The sequence below is a fragment of the Phocoena phocoena genome, chromosome 8 (assembly GCF_963924675.1).
Source record: "Phocoena phocoena chromosome 8, mPhoPho1.1, whole genome shotgun sequence".
Taxonomy (NCBI): domain Eukaryota; kingdom Metazoa; phylum Chordata; class Mammalia; order Artiodactyla; family Phocoenidae; genus Phocoena; species Phocoena phocoena.
Genome location: NC_089226.1, coordinates 81998200 through 82018836, shown reverse-complemented (window position 1 = coordinate 82018836; position 20637 = coordinate 81998200). Strand labels below are relative to the sequence as shown.

The 20637-nt window shown below is 41.4% G+C and overlaps 1 protein-coding gene across 1 annotated transcript; it reads left to right on the top strand.

Annotated features, from left to right (window-relative positions):
• Positions 1 to 414: 414 nt before the first annotated feature.
• On the top strand, positions 415 to 7876 carry KCNA4 (potassium voltage-gated channel subfamily A member 4). Its single transcript, XM_065881534.1, has 2 exons — positions 415 to 784; positions 3881 to 7876. Exon 2 carries the CDS (start codon positions 4668 to 4670, stop codon positions 6657 to 6659), a length of 1992 nt encoding a protein of 663 aa, XP_065737606.1. The 5' UTR covers positions 415 to 784; positions 3881 to 4667; the 3' UTR covers positions 6660 to 7876.
• Positions 7877 to 20637: the final 12761 nt, after the last annotated feature.

The window sequence follows — 20637 nt, the reverse complement described above, 5'->3', positions numbered from 1 at the left end:
AGGAGAAGACGCCCAGAAGCACCCTGCGGTCGAGACTGGACCTGCCGTCGAAGTCACCCCTTCCAGCCTCTCTTGGCGTTCCTGCTCTGCCGTCGGGACCCCATTTCAGCTCCAAAGGGGACACCTCTCTCTCCGGGATTAGCTCCTCGCCTCTGGGAGCGCAAGCCAGGGGATCCTGGAATGGTTCCCACTGGCTCCCCGGAGCCTCGTTGTCGGGGGGCCGCAGCCGGGGGGCCGGCAGTCACGGCGTCGTGACTGCGCCCGCCTCGCCGCGCCGGGAGGCGCCCCCGGTGACCGCCGTGAACGCCACACCCTCGGACGGCCCTGGCCCCGCCCCCGGCCGGCGCGCGCTCCCGGCCAGGGGAGGCGTGTGCTGCTTCTGCAGCCAGCGAGAGAGGGAGAGGGAAGGATATTGGAGGAATTCGGGATTAACAAGTGATCGCTGCTGTCTAGGATTTTGTTTCTTTTTCTGGGGAACCTTGACTTTCCTTCCCCGTCGAGCCCTTCTGTGCTGAACTCCCGAGGAACCAGGAGTCTTGGGGTCCTCCGTGGGGCAGCCCCGATCCCCACCCCCGGGCTCCAGCAGCGAGGATTCTGTGCACCCCCGCTGGCCAGGCAATAGAACTTGTTCCGTGGATATTTTGGAGCCTCCACCTGCCACACCGGAGTGATTCCTTCCACCCCCAAGATCATTCTTCCCCTCCTCCAGCTGTTGCAGCTTGAGGGGGGAAAAAAGCCAACCGGGAATTTTCTTTATTTTTATTTTGCACCCCACCTGGGAATGGTAAGTATGATACCTCTCTTATCTTTCCTCTACTCTTTTGGCTGTTAAGAAACAGTGGACATTTGAGGGATAAATAATATCGAGAATGTGACAGAAGGGCATGAATGGAAGGCGGTTAAAAATAAACCAGGAGGTGGGAGAAGGGAGGTGCAGATGCTGTGCGGCTTTCCGGGGGGCCAAACAGTTGTTATTTTCCCAACCCAAGGGATGGGGTGCGTGCGCCCTGCTTAATGTGCCCGAGCGGGAACCTAGGTCTGGAGGCAAGGGCGCGATTAAAGATGTCGTTTCCCAACGAGGTGGGGTTTAGATTTAGCATCGTTTTGCCTCATCCCAGACTCACTGGTTCCGTTTCTTTGCGAACAGCTGGTGAACGGGTTTAAATTGCTGCTTCTCCCAACATTTGGGTTTGCGTGCATTTTCTGAGCATTTGAGCAACACATAGGGACTGTATAAATGGCGTGCGTTGAAGTGTATATTTCTCACGGTATTGGCCCTTGGAATTCTCTCTCTCAGTCTTCTCTTTCTCCTTTTCTCTCTCTGATAAGCTTCAGGTACCACCCTAAAACAGTTGCAGGAATTAGCACTGAGAGATGAAAACAGCCTTGTTGGGGGGGGGGGCGAGGAGGGAGGGGCGGGATGCTTGGCTCTTGTTTGGGGGCACAGGGATTGGGGAATAGGTAGTCAGCAAAATCCTATTAGTTGGTGGTGTTTAAAAGGAAGGGACATTACCCTGTGAAGGTCTCCCCCATAAAGTCTCCCGAGAGTTGACTCGAATAGATTGTCCTAACATGAATACCTTGAGTTGAGAAGGAAGAGAGATTTTAAACTAGTCTGATTTGCTGGTTGGATTTTTTTTCCTCTTTTTCTCTCTCTCTTTTTTTTTCTTCACTCTCTCCCTCCCTTTTTATATCCTCCTCCTCTTCTTCCAAGATCAGGGATAGTGAGGTAACTGGAAGCAAATTAGAAGGAATGTGATTTGCTTTTTGTACAGTGGGGGAGGGAGTTAAACCAAAATGAACAAACCCAAATAAATGAATAAGTAAATAAGTAAATAAGAAATTATTTGGTGTGAAGGGGGCAAGTCTAGCTCTCCTGAAGAGTTGATTGTGAATTAGAAGACCCTCTAACTGGTGACCTTCTGGGAGTCAGTTGGGTGGAAGAGGGGGTGTGCATAGTATACAAATTTACAGGCACTTTGGTTACACTGGGGCTTTATTTAAATAGTGTATTATAACTGCTTTGAGGGGTTGGGGAAGAAACTGAGCAAACTCTCAGGCAATTTGGCTTGTGTGAAAGTCTTTAAAGGATGTTGGCCTGACCCTCCACAGTGAAGACAGAGATTTGGAGACCTTGTGAGAGTGAACATTTCAGAGTATGAGATGATGTTAGGAGTCAGGCAAAGGAAGGGGATGTCATTCCAAAAACCCTCAGAGGGGTATTTTCTGGGTTTTGTGTCCTCAGTCAGGCTCACCTCTTGCCCTGGGAGAATGTGTATGATCACATTAGAATGTGTGATTGGGAAGACCTTTGCTTGCCACTTCCCTGCATGTCACTTGATAAAACCCAGGTGTATTTAGGCTTCTAGGCTGACACAATTCAGCAAGGAGCAGCAGGTGGTCAAGCACTGGGTCCTGCTAATGGCTCCAAGTGCTTCTGGTAATAGAGGCTGGTAGGTGCCCTGAATTCCGGCTGTCATTATCTTCCCCAGTTCTCTCGGCCACTCTCTGCATTCTTGGAAGTCCTGTTGGAAGGAGTGAACGGAAGAAGCAAGAGGAGACAGGAGAAGCAAGATTGGGGCAGGAGCATTTACACGTCCTGGCAGAGGAGATGAGTTAGTTGGACCTACGGAGAGCAAACTAAGGAAGAAGAAAGGTCAGGAATACTAAGTGACAGTGGGGACGGAGGAGGGCTGCAAGGAAGATGTGATCAGGAAGTGGCAGATTGGAAATAAACGGGGTGAGGTGGGGGAGGGAAGGAAAAGAGAGGGGAATTTGGGAGATGGGAACTATGGTTAAATTATAGGGAAGAAAGTATCATAGGCTGAAAACAAAGTGCACACAAACTGGGATTTGAACCATGAGGAGATAGTCCCTTGAGCAAAGTGTAGGAGGAAGCATCGAGGTGAACATGGGGAACTGCAAGGAGAGAAGGTGATTATTAGAGAAATGGAAACTGGGATAAGCTCCTAGGCTGTGGGCAGTATGGAGTGTTCTGGAGTCAGGGGAACAGAAAAACAACAACAGGGACATGCTTCAGCGAGTCAGGGAGTGCCAACGTAATACAGGCCATTGGTGAGTCTCAAAATGTCCTGGATGTCCTCACGTTCTGCCCTTCCCCTGCTTAGACAATGCTATGAGGACTTGCGCATTTGGGGGTGGGTAGATTGACCATAAAATGTTATTATGTTGTTAATAACCGCCAGCCTTTATTGATATTCCTCATGTACAAGGCACTGTGGTGTTCTGTCAACATCAGTTATCTCATTTATCCTCTCAAAAGTGGGATGGGGGGAGGTTGTATTATTATCTACACTTTGTAGATGAGGTGATTGAAGATTGTTTAAGTGGTGGAACCTGGATTAAAGAAAACTGTTTTTTCCGACTTCTCTAATCCTGAATCAAGACAGAGAGGGGTGGACGGCCACTAAATTCAGAAATATTTTATGTGGAAATTTAAAAAAATGCCTTGAGATCAATGAATGATGGAAGCAGCTGTAAAGTGACAGCATTGTTATTGTGGAATGAAGAGAGTGACAGTGAGAACTAAGACCTGGCATTAGAGAAAAGGTGGATTGAAGGAAGAGCCATATGGGTCAAGAGTGGAGAGAGGAAAAAATAATTGAGTTGCCACAAAAGTAGACAGTGCTGAAATATATCCAAAGAAGAAGGAAAGAAGGATGTTTAGTGAGAAGGAGATTTAACAAGCTGCCCCATACTACTCCTTGGAAATTTATAGTCGCTTTGGTGCTTTATATAATGGCTTGCTTGCTTGAGGACAGGAGAAAAAAGTATATGTGAAGGAAACGCTCAGTTTGCTCTTTATTATTTGATTCTTCTTTTTATTTTTCTCCTATGCTTGTTTCCCCTCCTTTTTCAGGTGAAGTGGCTTCTTCTGCATGATTTTAGCTGAAGGATGCTGTGCATTTCCTTGATTTCTATGGAGACCTCAGAGCTGGGCTTGCCCCCACTGACACCTCATCTTGCACCTTCTCTACCTCCCAAGGTCTTTGCCTCTAAAGCTAGCTCGGCATTGCCCCTGGGTCCAGGAAGCCAGTGATGAATTTAAGGGGAAAGCCTGGAGAATCATCCTGATAGGCTTTGAGTGGCAATGTCTGGACATACTTCAAGTCACATGTTAACATGGGTCAAGCCATCACTAGAAGGCAAGTGCTAAGACTTAAAGGCTTATTTGCATTTTATTTAAATTTGATGGACTGAGCTCTGGACAATTTCCATGGCAGAAAAATATATTCCATTTTCTAGGCACGACTGCTGGCTGTTGGATACTTGCTGCCTTTAAATCTCGCAGCATCAATACCACATTCTAGACGTTATTTCCCACTTTGAACATCCCCCCCAAAAAATAAGTGTTTGAGAGACCCCAACATTTTCTGACTTAGGCTTGAAAGTGCCAGGCTGTTTCTCTGGAGGAACCAAGCTCTGGAGAGCAACACTGAATCCCTGGGAAGAGAGAGCATGGGGTGTGCTGATTTAAAAACAGAAAATGCAAAGTTGGACTGAAAATATCCTTAGTCTTCCAAGCAATCTGCTTAAAGGTTCCAAACTTACCTTAATTTGGTGAGAAAAGAAGCTGCCCTATTTTTCTTTCTCCTTCTTCTTCTTCTCCTCCAACTGGAACCAGCCATTTCCCCCAAACCACCACCATGGAGGTTGCAATGGTGAGTGCGGAGAGCTCAGGGTGCAACAGTCACATGCCTTACGGTTATGCCGCGCAGGCCCGGGCCCGGGAGCGTGAGAGGCTGGCTCACTCGAGGGCGGCTGCGGCGGCTGCTGTGGCCGCGGCCACAGCTGCTGTGGAAGGCGGCGGGGGGTCTGGAGGGGGCGCCCACCATCACCACCACCACCAGTTGCGTGGGGCCTGCACCTCCCAAGACCCTCAGAGCGGCCGGGGAAGTAGGAGGAGGAGGCGACAGCGGCCCGAGAAGAAGAAAGTCCACCACCGGCAGAGCAGCTTCCCTCACTGCTCCGACCTGATGCCCAGTGGCTCCGAGGAGAAGATCCTGCGGGATCTGAGTGAGGAGGAGGAGGAAGAGGAGGAAGAGGAGGAGGAAGAGGAAGAAGAGGAGGCAGAGGAGGAGGAGGGAAGGTTTCGCTACAGCGAGGATGACCGCGGCGATGAGTGTTCCTACACCGACCTGCTGCCCCAGGACGATGCGGGCGGCGGTGGCGGCTACAGCTCGGTCCGCTACAGCGACTGCTGCGAACGCGTGGTGATCAACGTCTCGGGCCTGCGCTTTGAGACCCAGATGAAAACCCTGGCCCAGTTCCCCGAGACTTTGCTGGGGGACCCTGAGAAGAGGACTCAGTATTTCGACCCTCTGCGTAACGAGTATTTTTTTGACAGGAACAGGCCTAGCTTTGATGCCATCTTATACTATTACCAGTCAGGGGGCCGCCTGAAGAGGCCCGTCAACGTCCCGTTTGATATCTTCACGGAGGAGGTGAAGTTCTACCAGTTGGGGGAGGAGGCCCTGCTCAAGTTTCGGGAGGATGAGGGCTTTGTGAGAGAGGAGGAGGACAGGGCCTTGCCAGAGAATGAATTTAAAAAGCAGGTTTGGCTGCTCTTTGAGTATCCAGAGAGCTCCAGTCCAGCGAGGGGCATAGCTATCGTCTCGGTCCTGGTCATCCTCATCTCCATCGTCATCTTCTGCCTGGAAACCTTGCCAGAGTTTAGGGACGACAGGGATCTTATCACAGCACTGAGCACAGGCGGGCACAGTGGGTTGTTGAACGACACCTCGGCCCCCCACCCAGAGAACTCAGGGCACACGATATTCAACGACCCCTTCTTCATTGTGGAGACGGTCTGTATTGTGTGGTTCTCCTTTGAGTTTGTGGTTCGCTGCTTTGCTTGTCCCAGCCAAGCCCTCTTCTTCAAAAACATCATGAACATCATTGACATTGTCTCCATTTTGCCTTACTTCATCACGCTGGGCACGGATCTGGCCCAGCAGCAGGGGGGTGGCAACGGTCAGCAGCAGCAGGCCATGTCCTTCGCCATCCTCAGGATCATCCGTCTGGTCCGAGTATTCCGGATCTTCAAACTCTCCAGGCACTCCAAGGGCCTGCAGATCCTGGGCCACACCCTCCGAGCCAGCATGCGGGAACTGGGCCTTCTGATCTTTTTCCTCTTCATTGGGGTCATCCTCTTTTCCAGTGCTGTGTATTTCGCGGAGGCAGATGAACCGACTACCCATTTCCAAAGCATCCCAGATGCATTTTGGTGGGCCGTGGTGACCATGACAACTGTGGGCTACGGGGACATGAAGCCCATCACTGTGGGGGGCAAGATCGTAGGGTCTCTGTGTGCCATTGCAGGCGTCTTAACCATTGCTTTGCCAGTGCCAGTGATTGTCTCTAACTTTAACTATTTCTACCACAGAGAGACTGAAAATGAGGAACAGACACAGCTGACACAGAATGCAGTCAGTTGCCCGTACCTCCCTTCTAATTTGCTGAAGAAATTTCGGAGCTCTACTTCTTCTTCCCTGGGGGACAAGTCAGAGTATCTAGAGATGGAAGAAGGGGTTAAGGAATCTCTGTGTGCAAAGGAGAAGTGTCAGGGAAAGGGGGATGACAGTGAGACAGATAAAAACAACTGTTCTAACGCGAAGGCTGTGGAGACCGACGTGTGAATCTCCTTCGCCACCCGCCACTGCCCCTCCCCCCAATCCCAGCATCTCCAAATATATTTATGCATAGAGAGTGCAGTTATGAAAATGATATATGCAAATGAATCCAATGCATACAGTAGTACGCCATTTAATGGTTATACATGGCATAATTGTTACTAAACTTGTATTACATATCAAACAAATGATACATCTTGGAGAAGAGGGAGGCTTAAATAGGAGCAAATCTATCTTTATATTTTTTATTAGAATGCAAGAATTTTGCACATTAACTGGAGGAGGTGTTAAAAGTAAAGATGGTTCTGTGGAGAGAATGTGTATGTGTGTGTTTGTGTGTGTGTGAGTGCTGCGTGCGTGTGTGTATGTGTAAGTAAATTGTCAACGTTGTTAGTAATCGTGCAGTGATGGGAAAAGTTGGCATTTTGAAGTATTTACTATGTAAGACCTAATGAATTTGAGCTGTCATTTATCAGTGCTTTAATAGCATTTCATGTCTTTGGATCCCATAGCTGTTGTTTTTTAAAAATTGTAAGAATTACTATGTAGAAAAAAAGAAAGTGGATTATTTAATAGATGATAGGTTACATCATTTAATTAAAGTTTATTTTTAACTGGAAATTAACTTTTAAAAAGGCTGCAGGGGCCTTTAGAAATTGATTATATTTTATTATTCATTTTGGGGAGATGTGACAGCAAATGCCTAACAATGATGGAAGAAATGAAATCAGAGAAAATGTAACAAGTTTTGTTCACAGATAACAGAACTGGAATTTTCTTTCTTTCTTTCTTTCTTTTTTTTTCCTTTTCCTTTGCACTACTTTATATGCTGGAGATTGAGAGAGACTTCATACTGTGAATGTTTACTAATGTAACAGTTCAATGACAATCATTGGAAGAATGATTTCTTAGTCTTATTTTACTGTTCTCTCATTTTCTTTGTGTGAGAAGAATGGCCACAGAGATAACAGCACATGATTCCCTTCTCTTCTTAAATCTAAATAACTGATCTGCAAAGGGACTATGAAGTCAAGTTTAGCAACTGAATCTTTTGAAATTGCTCTGTTACAATGATGCTTCTGAAACCATACTATTTTAAATATTCTTCTGCCTTTAAATCCAGAATAATTTAACCAAAGTTAATGCATGCACTGAAAGAATTCTTGAAGAATTAAGATGCCCAGCAGCTACAGTGATTATGGCTTAAGAGCTTTCTATTAAATGTGCAACATAAATTCTAGATTTATTAAGTTTATTTATTTGTGTAGCGACATAAGTGCAGAATGTGGGGATTCACCTCAGAATTTAGCATTCTATTTGCTAAAATTGATATAAGAAAGAATTGTGTCAAAACATTTGGCTTCCACATCACCATCATTATCATTTTTATTAAAGGAATTAGTGACACATGTAACTGCATTTAACTCACGACAAGATGTTCTAGAATGTGAGGTAACAGCTAGTGATCCAACTTACACTGTTAAGTCATAATGAGATGTAGGTCAGCAAACTCAGAATACGTAAGAGGCCTTATTCTCCAATATTTCAACTTCTTTATAAAGTTGTTGTTCTGAAGTCTGGGGGAAAAAATGCTATGTAGGGTATCTCAGCACGTAATGAACTCTGAAAACTGCGAACTTTTTTTTTTTTAAAAAAAGGGCTAGAATAGCTTTCCTGAAGCCTTTTAATACCAGGTCATCATTTGATAATAATATAAATCTTAGCTCTCCTTGAATGATATTTAAAATTCAAAGTAAATTCAATATTAGGTTTAAACCCAAAGCTACCCCCTTCTCTTCACCCTTTCACCACCACTTTAGAGAAACACCTCTCAAGAACACCTTTTGGAGAATGAAAAACCACCAGGGGTAGGGGGGGTATTGATTGAGTGCAGACCAAAGATCTCTAGTGGACAATGGAGAGTGACAGAACAAGGAAATGCCATCTGTAACAAGACTTCAAAGGTGACATTTTAATATATTTTGGATTTAGAGCAAAAAATGTAACAAACATTAGACTAGGGGTAACACTATTCGGGTTGGTCACCGTTCATTTGGGAAAGTCACTGTTAATCTCTGTACCCCAGTTTCCTCATTAGTAAAAAAGAGGGCACGTAAAGCATTTGTTACATCACAGAGTTGTTATGGGAGGCAAATGAGAACATGTGAAACCTCTGAAATGCCGAGTTCCGTATAAATTTCTGATGCTATGTCTAAATTGTTTAATCTTCCTCTGGGAGAAAAAGAGACTTAGAACCCATGAGTTACATCTGCTTTATTAGGATATTGTGAAAGTAATGCGTAATTTCTTTAATTTTGAGCTCCTTACAAGAAGTTGATTTACAGATACAAGATAGCCTGTCACTGAATAATTACTTCAGTTTCTTCTTTTTGGGGAAGATCCCAGGCATGTCATGGTATGAAAAGTTGGCTCTGTGGACAAGGTACTGTGTAGCTTTTGCTGTACCCAACTAGGTCAGATTATATCTTAATATAGTTTAAATGCTCTCTGGTATTGGATGTTTATTGACTATTCTATAATAGCAATAGCAGTGATTTGGCTATGTTAGGAAGGGAAAATGTATTTCATTGTTTCCACAACATCTCCTTTTAAAATCTGAAAAGTTACATGAAATTTTATTGATATGTGTTAGAATTTGGTATTTCTGAGAATTCGGGAAATATAGTCATTTGGGGACTCTGGGGTTTTCCTTTCTCTTACATGGTTTTCTTAAGGGTAAAAGGGTCAAGAAGTAACAGCAAGGGCTTCCAAACCAAATATTATTAGGTTATTACTAAATGTTTGTTTGTTTGTTTTTTCCTGCAAAGTGCGTTTATTTTAGCATGTCTGGATCGTGATTTCACACTGAGAAGGAAGCATTTAAGCCCTCGAGACTTGTATAGGAACACTTCTATATAGAACACTTCTCTTACAGATAATGTGTGAAGGTAGATTCCTCAGTGCAGCTGTGGGTTTGTAGTATTTTTCCAAGTCACAGCTAGGCAAAGTGCTTTAGTATCATTTGTGAATGTTTTATACTAAGAATTATGCTTCCAGGGGCTATCTGTAACTTATTTAGGAAACTGTGTCTTTTTTAAGGCCACCATACACATTTTGCTGTAAGATAAAAGAGAAATGACCCCATTTACAGATTTGAATTCTTGGGATCTGGGATCATTTAGTTGCTTTTCAGATGATAATAAATGTTACCAAAAGTACAGTATTTGAGGGTCATCCTAATCAGAGTCTTTTCAAGAGTGGATGCATTGTTCTCTTTTGCATATGCTTGAAAAGGAAACAGCTATGCCTAACAGTTACAGAGGAGAGAGGAGGGATAAATATTCCTTTGAATTTCTGTGAAAAGAGAGCTTGTGGGTACCAGAGGTGTGACAGTTGGTCTAGGGGTCCAGAGCCGACTTGTTGACTGTGGGCACATCATCTCATCTCCGTGATCTCAGGTTTTTGTTTTTAAACGTACAATCAGGTGATTGGGCTACATTATCACTTGATTCCTTCCAGTACCAAAATTCTGTGGAGTTGAAGAAAACTCTAGATGAGCTTGATATTTTCTAAGTACCCCTCAAGTCATATCAGACTTGTAGTAAGAACAAAATGGTTTTATTTATTTATTTATTTATTTTGCGGTACGCGGGCCTCTCGCTGTTGTGGCCTCTCCAGTTGCGGAGCACAGGCTCCAGACGCGCAGGCTCTGTACGCGCAGGCTCAGCGGCCATGACTCTGTACGCGCAGGCTCAGCGCCCATGGCTCCGTACGCGTAGGTTCACCGGCCGTGGCTTACGGACCCAGCCGCTCCACGGAATGTGGGATCCTCCCGGACCAGGACACGATCCCCCCCACATCCGATGCATCGTCAGGCGGGCTCTCAACCACTGCGCCACCAGGGAAGCCCCAACAAAATGCTTTTAAAATCTCCCTGTTAGGTTAAATGCAGAACCAGGAGTTTGAGATTGAGCTTTTAGAATGTAAACTAAACTGAGTAAGTCGGGTTTATTTTGAAGCTCTTTATTCTAGCAGCTTCTAAAGGGAAGGGATTCGCTTAATAAAAAATAACTCCTCAGTCTCCAGTTGAATCCACATGGTGAAAGCTGGTAAGTAAACATTTTGATTTCTTGCTTTGCTATAGTACAGTATTGTCAGTGAGCAGTGTTCCGAGTGCTGGGGAACTCATTGTATGCTTAGACACATGTAGTATTTCACAAGTGCTACTGCTTTCCTTGTCCAATTTGTTTTAAGCAGGATAGCTGAAGCTCTGTGAAAATCTTTTCATTAAGCATATGTTGAAATAGCATCCAATATATGAATAAGAAATATCTAAGGAAAATACTCTGAGTTAATGTGTATATATATATTCTTTTTCACCATTTTTAATTTATTTATTTATTTAATTTATTTTTATTTTTTGTGGTACGCGGGCCTCTCACTGTTGTGGCCTCTCCCGTTGCGGAGCACAGGCTCCGGACGCGCAGGCTCAGCGGCCATGGCTCACGGGCCTAGCCGCTCCGCGGCATGTGGGATCTTTCCGGATCGGGGCACGCTCAACCACTGCGCCACCACGGAAGCCCTCCCCATTTTTTTAGAAAGTCAACTTTAACCAGTCGAAAATTATTTTTAATTGCATTGGAATCATAAATAGTAGTACCCCCATGTCCCAAGAGAATCAGGAAGGGTGTTCTCTGTTTTTGATTTTCAGGATTGTGATTCAGCATTAACATTGCAGCTATTCCTAGGTAAAGTGGGAAATAAATACACCTCGGTTCAGTTTACATTTTTAAGTTAACATGTGATGTGTTCATGGACACAATGCACAGTGTAACATCCCTCTTTATATATATATATGTATATGTGTGTGTGTGTGTGTGTGTGTGTGTGTATATATATAGAGAGAGAGAGAGAGAGAGAGACAGACAGACAGACAGACAGACAGTCAGACAGAGAGAGATAGATACAGTTTAGGATGATTACGGGTTGTCATTCAGTGACAAAGGGGCCTGTTCCAGGAAATCTTCCTGACCCAAAAGTCATTCTGAATTCTGCAAGGGACATTTGGTGTGAACAAAAGGTACCTCTTGGTTTTCCTGATTGCAGAGAAACTTGACTCAAAACACAGAGTCTTCCAGACCAATCTATCCACCACTACAGGTTAGAAGACAATCCTACCTTCTAGTATGGCGAACAGTATTCCTGTTTGAAAGAAGGTTGATGGAGTGGTTTGTGTTCAAGATTGAAGGGAGCAGACCTATTTTTGCAGTAAATGGGAATATGTACTTCTGAAATGTGAATTAAGATTAGGACTGTGATGTGAGTTTTATTTCTGACTTGGTTTTCTGTTTCCATAGCAGTCCCAATTTCTCATAGTAGCCTCCTCTTAAGAAGTATGCTAATACATATCAGACCATATGATATGGCCCAATTTGAGGTTCAGAAAATATGGTGGCTTTATTTATGGGTAAATAAATTAATCCCAGGGTATGAGTTGGGTGATTTGAAAAACAGCACATATTTAATGAGCTGCAGCTCTGAGTGAGACCCTAGCATATCCCCTTTCAGGCCTGTAAGTAATACTAGGTGGGATTGATGTATAAGGCAAGTAATGTGCTAAATAAGGAGTCTTACTGTCATGTAGGAAAGGATAGTTCACTGGTCATGGTGTTGCTGACGTGCAGTTAAGTTTTTTTTTTTTTTTTTTGCGGTACGCGGGCCTCTCACTGTTGTGGCCTCTCCCGTTGCGGAGCACAGGCTCCGGACGCGCGGGCTCAGCGGCCATGGCTCACGGGCCCAGCCGCTCCGCGGCATGTGGGATCTTCCCGGACCGGGGCACGAACCCGTGTCCCCTGCATCGGCAGGCGGACTCTCAACCACTGCGCCACCAGGGAAGCCCCAGTTAAGTTTTTGATCCGTTTTCTGTCACTGGTATCTTGGAAGGAGAATTTGTATCCTGAAGACTAGGAGCTAAATGGTTTTGATAGTTGATCCACGAACATTCAACTTTTGCTTCCTTATCTGCAAATTATCTGTTGGATAGATTTTTTCATAACTGGTTTCTCATCTGAGGCTGGCTTTACTCAGGCTCAGAACCATTGTCTCCCATTAAACAGCCAGTCCAGAAAATGCAAAATCATAAAAAGAAAATAATACAGTTACAAAGAATCAACAAATATACTGAAACCAGAAAGCCAAGAAAAACCTAACTGGGAGGCCAAGTCTGTTGTTCAAATCAATGTGTCACATACATCAAAATGAAATATAAAGTATTTAGGGGTAGACTTTGTCATGGCTTCTCACCACTAGCAGAGATAAGTCACTGAAAGGATATACAGTGTGAACATTTTCTGTGAAGATGATAGAAATGTCAACTTACTTCAGCAGTGGTCTTAGTAGTAATTTTTAGGAATAATTAATAAACATGGAAAATATGCTGTTTTTTCCAGTTATTGGCATTATGTGGAAATGTACTTGGATTGTTTTTTCATGCTTCTGTAGACCAGGGACATAGTTTTAAAGCCAGAGAGCATGAAGGCATTTTTATCCACAGTAAGCTACTGGCTGTTGAGGGGTCAGTCACCTCTTAAATCAGTCAAAGCACTTAAATAAATAGCCCCTATGGATATCAACTAAAGTTGTGTCAGTGCTGAGCCAAAGAATTATATTTGTTTTAACATAATTAGATTAATATATATCCATATGTTTACATATATCATATATTTCATTTTCTGCCTTTATTCTGGCAAAAGATATATAAGTAAATGAATGGTCTGAGGCACTGAAAGAGACTTCTTGAAGTGAAAGTGTGTAAATGTCATGTGGTTTGGGGAAATGGTGACACTTAAGGATTGAAAAGTCTTTATACTCTAGGTTGGATTTTTGTGCCATATAACCACAGCGGTATTAGGGTTAAGCTCTGAGACATTCCATTGGAGAAGGAGATGTGGAATTCATTCCCAGGAAAGGTTTTTTTGTTTTATGGAACATTGCAAAATGTTTATTTTATTTTTCATGGACATTATATAAAGGATGCGTATAGCATGGAAACTGGACTATATGGCTGCATAGGTCTACTCTATGCTCTCTAGAAATAGATTGATTTGAAGCCATTATCTTTCTACATTTTTGTTGTAGCTGTTGTTTGACATGACTTCCTTAATTCTCTTAGGTTCAATTACAATATTAAAAGTCTCAGGTTATTGTTGGGTTTTTGTTTTTTGGTGAATGTTCTAATATCTTTCAGCCTCTGAGGGCACTCACATACAAAACTGTAAAATAATTGGAAAATCCCATATCTCTTGGGGACCAGGCCTATATTATCTGAACTCTCTCAGTGATGGGGGCCACATCTGTTAACATGGATGGTGCATGTTATTCTATTTATAAACTTAACTCACTCATACCTGAATAGATGAATGATTCCCCTGGAGAACACTAATGGTGTTGATGGCACCCGAGCGAGTCTTTTTTCCTCCTTCAATTGGTAAGGATCATGATCCAAATGAGGCTTTCATTTGCTATCAAGCAGGGTAGGAAATAATTAATGAAGCTCCCCCTGGACTGAAATCTATCAAGAGGAGATAGAATCTCTAGGGATTGTAGTAGGATTTATATTTATTTGTTCATTTGCTGTTCCTCATTGGTGTCTTACTGGCGTTACTATTGGGAGATGGATAGTAGTTTTAGGATGGTTTACCTAAGATTAACATGACTTTTGATAAGAAAATAGAGACTCTAAGTTCCGCATTATCTTATTAGCTTCAGGAGATCTCTAATTAAATACTTTAAGAAATTAATGTGAGATTTGGAGATTGCAATCTATATTTAGAGCCGTGTATTTGGAGGGAGATTTATCCCATAAATAAGGATTCATTTATTCAGATTTCTTGAGAGGGTAATGTTGTTTTTCTTCCCTTTTTCTTGACTTCACATTATATTTAAATCTGTGATTCTGTTTAAATCGGTGGATATAAATGTTTACCTTCTAGCAGACCAAGTGAAAGGGTTGGTTGTGATTGATTAGAGAATGACAAGATTGTTTGATGATCTTTTTTTGCAACTTGGCTATTAATCGGTCTAGAAGCTGATTTCAGTATATGTGAAAAATGGCATAGGGAAGTGCATATATACCATATTACCATCTAGATGACACAGGAGTATTAGGGACAGATTTTCTTTCTGGGTTTTTAGAAGTATTCTCAGAGTTCTTGACCTGTTTCCTTCAGATCTGCTCCAGCCAATGAGAAGCTAGTAAACTGCTTTTTTTTCTTGCAGTGGCAGCAGGTGATGCATCAGCAAGCTGTGTTGCTAAGTGGGGGATAAGGGAGTGGGAGGGAGGGTGGGAGGCAAGGGGCAAAGAGTTAGGCCTAAATGAAGTCATTAATAGGATGGCAAAAATAGCTAGATCAGTTTAAAAACCGTTCCATTTGACAGTGTTAACTACTAGTATGTATTAATCCAGGAAATGCAGGACAGTGAATTGATCACTTAGTATTGGTACCAGACTTAGCAGGCATGTGTATGTATATGTCCCAATACCCTAATTCCCTTTGTTCTTAGTCTTTGAGAGCACTCGCATTCAAAACCATAAAACTGTTGCTGAGAATTAAAGCTATACGTCTTATTAAAGATAAAACTCACCTTTCCTTTCAGAGCAAGGGATTCTTTCACATCCTCAGAAGATTACAACTTGAAGATTACAATTTGGGCACTTATATTTCACAGGGGATAATTCCCTCCTCCTGCCTCACCCTCTCATTCTAATACAGAATGTTAATGTGGTAGTGTATTAAAACCAAGACAGAATTAAGCAACCAGTTGAAGCCCTGAGGGTGAATGTCACTAACACAGAGCTGAATGATGTGTTTGTGTTGGTAATTGCCGGTGTGCAATTCTTAGAGGACTGGAAAAATCATAAAATCTGTGCAGTAACAAAATTAGAACTCCTTGCTGCTGTCATATGCTCCTTGCTGATTTAGCTGCTGCTCATCCACAGAGAAGAGGTGTCATTTCACTACTAGAATCCACATACTTCACAGGCTGCAAGGCAGTGTGAGAAACAGTGGAGAAAGGGTTAGATTAGACAGATGAAGATGAAGCAAAGTACAGTATTGTAAGGTGTGAATCGTCTTGTGACACCAAACTATATTTACTCACTCAAGGGACTGAGTTGACTCTTTGGATGGGAGAGGCTGTTTAGGAATTACTGTTTCTTTTTGGTTTGTCCGTGGTATCACTGTTGGAGATCAGTCTAGCATGGGATAAATCCTGCTGTCATTGCTAAAATAAGCTGAAAATTACATGCTGGAAACATTTTTTTTTCGTTTCAGTTATGAAAAGCTGTAGTTGTGTTATAAGCTTTGCAAGAGAGATTATGAAGTCATTCAACTTTCAAAAATGTTACTGTACCCTTAAAAGGATTTGAAAAGGAAATAGAAGATTCTAATATAAGTTCCAACCAAATATAAACTTGTTCAAAATAAAGGGTTCAAAGGTTTCCTTTCTGGTTTCCCCTTTCAGTCTTTCCCCTCAGTTATTAAGTCTATTGCCTTTTTTTAAACCGCAGAGATGGCCACGTAAAATGCTTGCACGCCCAACTCACCTTTGCTTCAACAAAAGCCCCGAGCAGGAAGGCTTCTGCCATCCCAGGTTCACCGATTTCTCAGGGAGAGCTTTTTTTGTGTGATCCAGGTAGATGTCTTGCCATTTTATAAATCAGGTCGTGCCAGTGCATACCCAAAAAGCTTCTACGATCACCTGCAATGTGGGTCTGTTATGTTCGGTCATTATGCTAGGTTATTTTTTGCCTATTAGTGAACAGCTGGGATTTTAGAAACAGCTGGATGATTAGTTGTGTATTTTCCATTTTTTCACCCAGATACTTTATTACTGTGTAGAAACAGCCCCAGTTTGGAATGAGCTGCAAGTATGATAGCAAAAATTTTCCTCTGATGCAACTGTTGTTATTAGGAATGTAATGAAGAAAATCAAGGGCAAATTGTTCACTTTACAAACACGTTGTTAGAGATGACGCACTCATTTCCATTCCTGGACAAAGCAGTTGATTTACCAACTTTTTGAATGCCTCTCGTGATATTCCTTAGGCTACCGAAGCTCTGCTTTGACTGTTACATTTATTTGCTTAAGGGGAAATGTCTATACATGAGGAGACGTCACCTGAGCTTTCCATTCGCTGCTGGCAATGGAAGCTGACAGAGCAGGCAGGCTCCCGTCCTTTCACTCATCAGCCTATTTTTAGGTTGGTCCCTTTGTGACTAACTTCAACCCTGACTAGAGGGGTTGAAATTCGAAGACAACACAGTGTTTTATTATGAACATTTGCACGTTTATAAAACTTTGGTATTGTGAAAGGGACAAATGTAATTCACCCACTGTTTGTTGGTTCCTCACCCTGGACTAAAATTAGAATAAAAAGAGTGCCCTGACTTCTTTCCTTCACCAAGTATTTTTTCAACAGAGGTTTGTTAAGCTCATGCCAGGTGACTGGGCTGTACCTGTGTTCCCAATCTCTAAAGGTACTAACACTTCAGAGAATCACAGTCCACGTAGAAGGATTTTTGAGTTACGGAAAGATTTATTCTTCTCAATAACAGGATTCTTGCTTATTATTACTATTACCCCCTCTCCCCACTAGAATCTATATGTCTGACTGGGTCTGGTTTCTCCTTAAAGAGTGAATTGCCAGGCTATCATGCTTTAATAATACTTTTTATAAATTCTATCTAGTGTTTGTAAAGTGCTTCCATTTCTGTAATATCTTCTGTATAAACTGCGCGGTAAATGGGACCAAATTCAACTTGCCAATTTTTTAGGATTCTTGCTCATGTAATAACAATAGTCAGTGCTTTCAAACAGTAGAGGTAATCACCTCTACAAAGAGTATTTACTTATTTTAATTCCCAGCATTTATATTCTATTTGATAGCATGTGTTTAAGTTATAACTCAGAGAGGAGGAGAGAAGCAAAGATTTGATTGCAATAATAAACATCTGTGAAACAGTAAACAATAGTCATATTTTTTATTCCAAAGTAGATTTTTTCCAGGACCATGGTTCTTCTGTTCCATAAGAACATTTTTTTTTAAGCACATCTGTATCTATCTTTCTCCTTGGAATGGTATGAGTGCTGTTGATAGTGCATTTTCAAATTTTGACTTGAGTAAAGACCTGAGTTTCTTCTTTGGATAAATGTAAAAAAGCTTGTGCTTCTTGTGGACTAGCTACCTAGGCAAGCCAAATGAAACTGTGTCAATTACAGGCTAAGTCAGGGCGGTTGAGGCCAACTTTTGGGAGTTTTCTGAGTGCCTTCTGTCTGCATTGCTCAGATCTCATAAGTGTTTGCTCAGATGTCTGTTTGCTTTTAGGATGCTATCTGATTTCTTTCTCTCTCTCTCTTTTTTTTTATTTCCTTCTCTTGGGGTTAAGGCTTTCACATTTGAAATTTGGTTGTAATAACGTGTTTAGCTTTCTCTATCTAGCTTTAATTTCTTCAGAACAACTCAAACTTCTGTGAAATATGTCTTAAGGACTACCTTGTTTGTTTTCTGAGTGTTTCAGAACATACATTAGAGACCTGGGCTTTCAGTGTTCATTCAAGCCAAACAACTCTTATCTTTAATTGAAGCTCCTTCTAACGTGAAGCCAAAACAATTGGTCGAGTCAGTGAAGAAAAAAAAAAAAAGGCCAAGTTGATTGTCTGGCATTGTGAAGTCACTGATTCAGTTCTGCTTCATTAAAGCCGTTAGTATGAAATGCATCCTAGATTCTTTTAAAATTTGGGGAGTTTTCAAGTACTATCTATTCTGTCAGGGAAATACTTTTAATCGTAAAACCATTATTTTGTGGAATTTTTATTTTTTACTTTAGCGAATTGTAACTATTCCTGTGCCTTAGAAATAGGACATTCTGCATACTAAATGCAAACAAAACCATTGTTTATGTGATTTCTTAAAACTAAGATGATTTTCCCTTCACAATTTTTCCTGAAAGCATTTTCAAACTTTAAAAAGGTATATTTAGCCTAAATTAGCAAATACATAGTTAATATTTGAAGATTTTTTTTTAGCCAAATAGCTGAATTGCTCATTATTTAGTGTGAAGGAGTAAATGACTCTTACAGTGTTTTTTTTTACACATCAGATATTGGAGATGGAAAGACATATATTTATTTACAATTTCTGAAAGAGGCTGAAGGTAACAGCAGAGTGTTTCATGTGATTTATTCAGAAGTCCTTTAACACAAGCCAACTGCATTTACAATATAGCAGAATTTTTCTATACCTAACCAGAGAGTGTAATTTAGAAATGTGATATTACATTAAGTAGATTACATTTCTGAAATTTTAAAATAAATTCATATTATATAACATTACCTCTATTTAGGGCCTTTAAAAAAAATGTACTAAATTTTCTAACAGGTGCATGTGAGTGTTCTCAGAATAGAGTTTGACAATTTAAAACCCTATTTCCCTGAATGAGCAATATGTTTTCAGAAGAAAAGTCTCTTTATGTACACGTTTGAATATAAATATATTACTCTGTCTTTAACTTTTATTTTAGATCTTGATCTTAAATTTGGTTTCCCTTTTTCTAGTATCAACTGATGGTTTCTGTGGCATTAAGTAATCATTAATTATTTGTTCCTATTAGAATAAAATTTTACCTTAAAAATAAGGACTAATAATTTGTACAGATTGACCCATAGAGAATTAGTACATAAAACAGACATTTCTCTTTTCACTGGTCATGTAGAGCCATTTCTCAGTAATTATGTCTTTCTGCTTTTTAAAAATGTGAAACTCACATTATTTTACTAAGTATTTATTGCAATCTGCTCATGCTATTTATCAAAACCTGGCTGTTTGCCGTGGAGAAATAAACCTCTTGGCCTCCATAGAATAGTATTAAAAGCATCTTGTAATAAACCTCTCACCAGAAAGATGGTTCCATGGCAGGTATTCAAGGACGGTATTGTAGGCAGCTCTAGGGTACTTAATGGAAAATACAGACAACTTAAGTGATTCAATTTCACTAAAAAAAAAAAAAAAAGCCCATATTCTTAACAAGTTGAATGTTGCCATAGCTCCAGTCTTTTAAATCACATTGTTGCACAAAATTATTTGTCAGTGGATGGTCAAATGAAAAATTAGGGATGAGGTATAGAGTTTTGCTATTAAATAACATTTTTAATTTTGAAACCATTCCTACCTCTGCAAACAAAGTCTAATTATAGGAGATGTTTGGTTTTCTAACTGGAAGATAACAAGAGCAAGAAGTTCAAAGTCAGATTAATCATGAATAAGCAGAATTTGCTTTTGTGGTATGTTTCTGCTTGTGGTTATAACACAAACCTATTATCTTATAATTTCTATCATGAGCATGCTAATATCGTCACATTTTAATAACTTGTTAATTTCCACGGAAGCCTAGGTGGTAAATTTAGGTTGTGTGCTTTGCAACCAGCTACCGGTTAGCAGATGGATAGACATGGTCATAGAATTTGCCACTGTCCACATCACTACTAGTACTATGAACATATTTGTGATGAAAGCTTATTTTTCATTTCTTTCTTAGGTTCTCAGAGAAGAGTATTTAATTTTATTTTATTTAAGGAAATCTTTATTTTTTAGGAGAATGTATCAAATCCATCCTTGAAATCGAGATCATGTGGCAATAGAGTGTGTGGGAGAAGTAGTTGTGTGTTATTCGTAGTTTTGGCCACTTAGTTGTTTGTCCATGTCCACATCAAAACATACATATGTTTTTCCTTGATTGGTTGAACTGGTTAATGTGTGCTTCTTATCTGTGTGAAGTGTTTTAAAGGAGACTCATTTACAACTGAGAGAAGAGTCATCATTTGTATTCATGCTAGTGGAAGATAAGCTTCATACTTACTGGCTTGTGCTACTTAATGACACTGGAAACTCAAGGGCGTGTGATGTGCTCGATGCATTCCAGCAAAT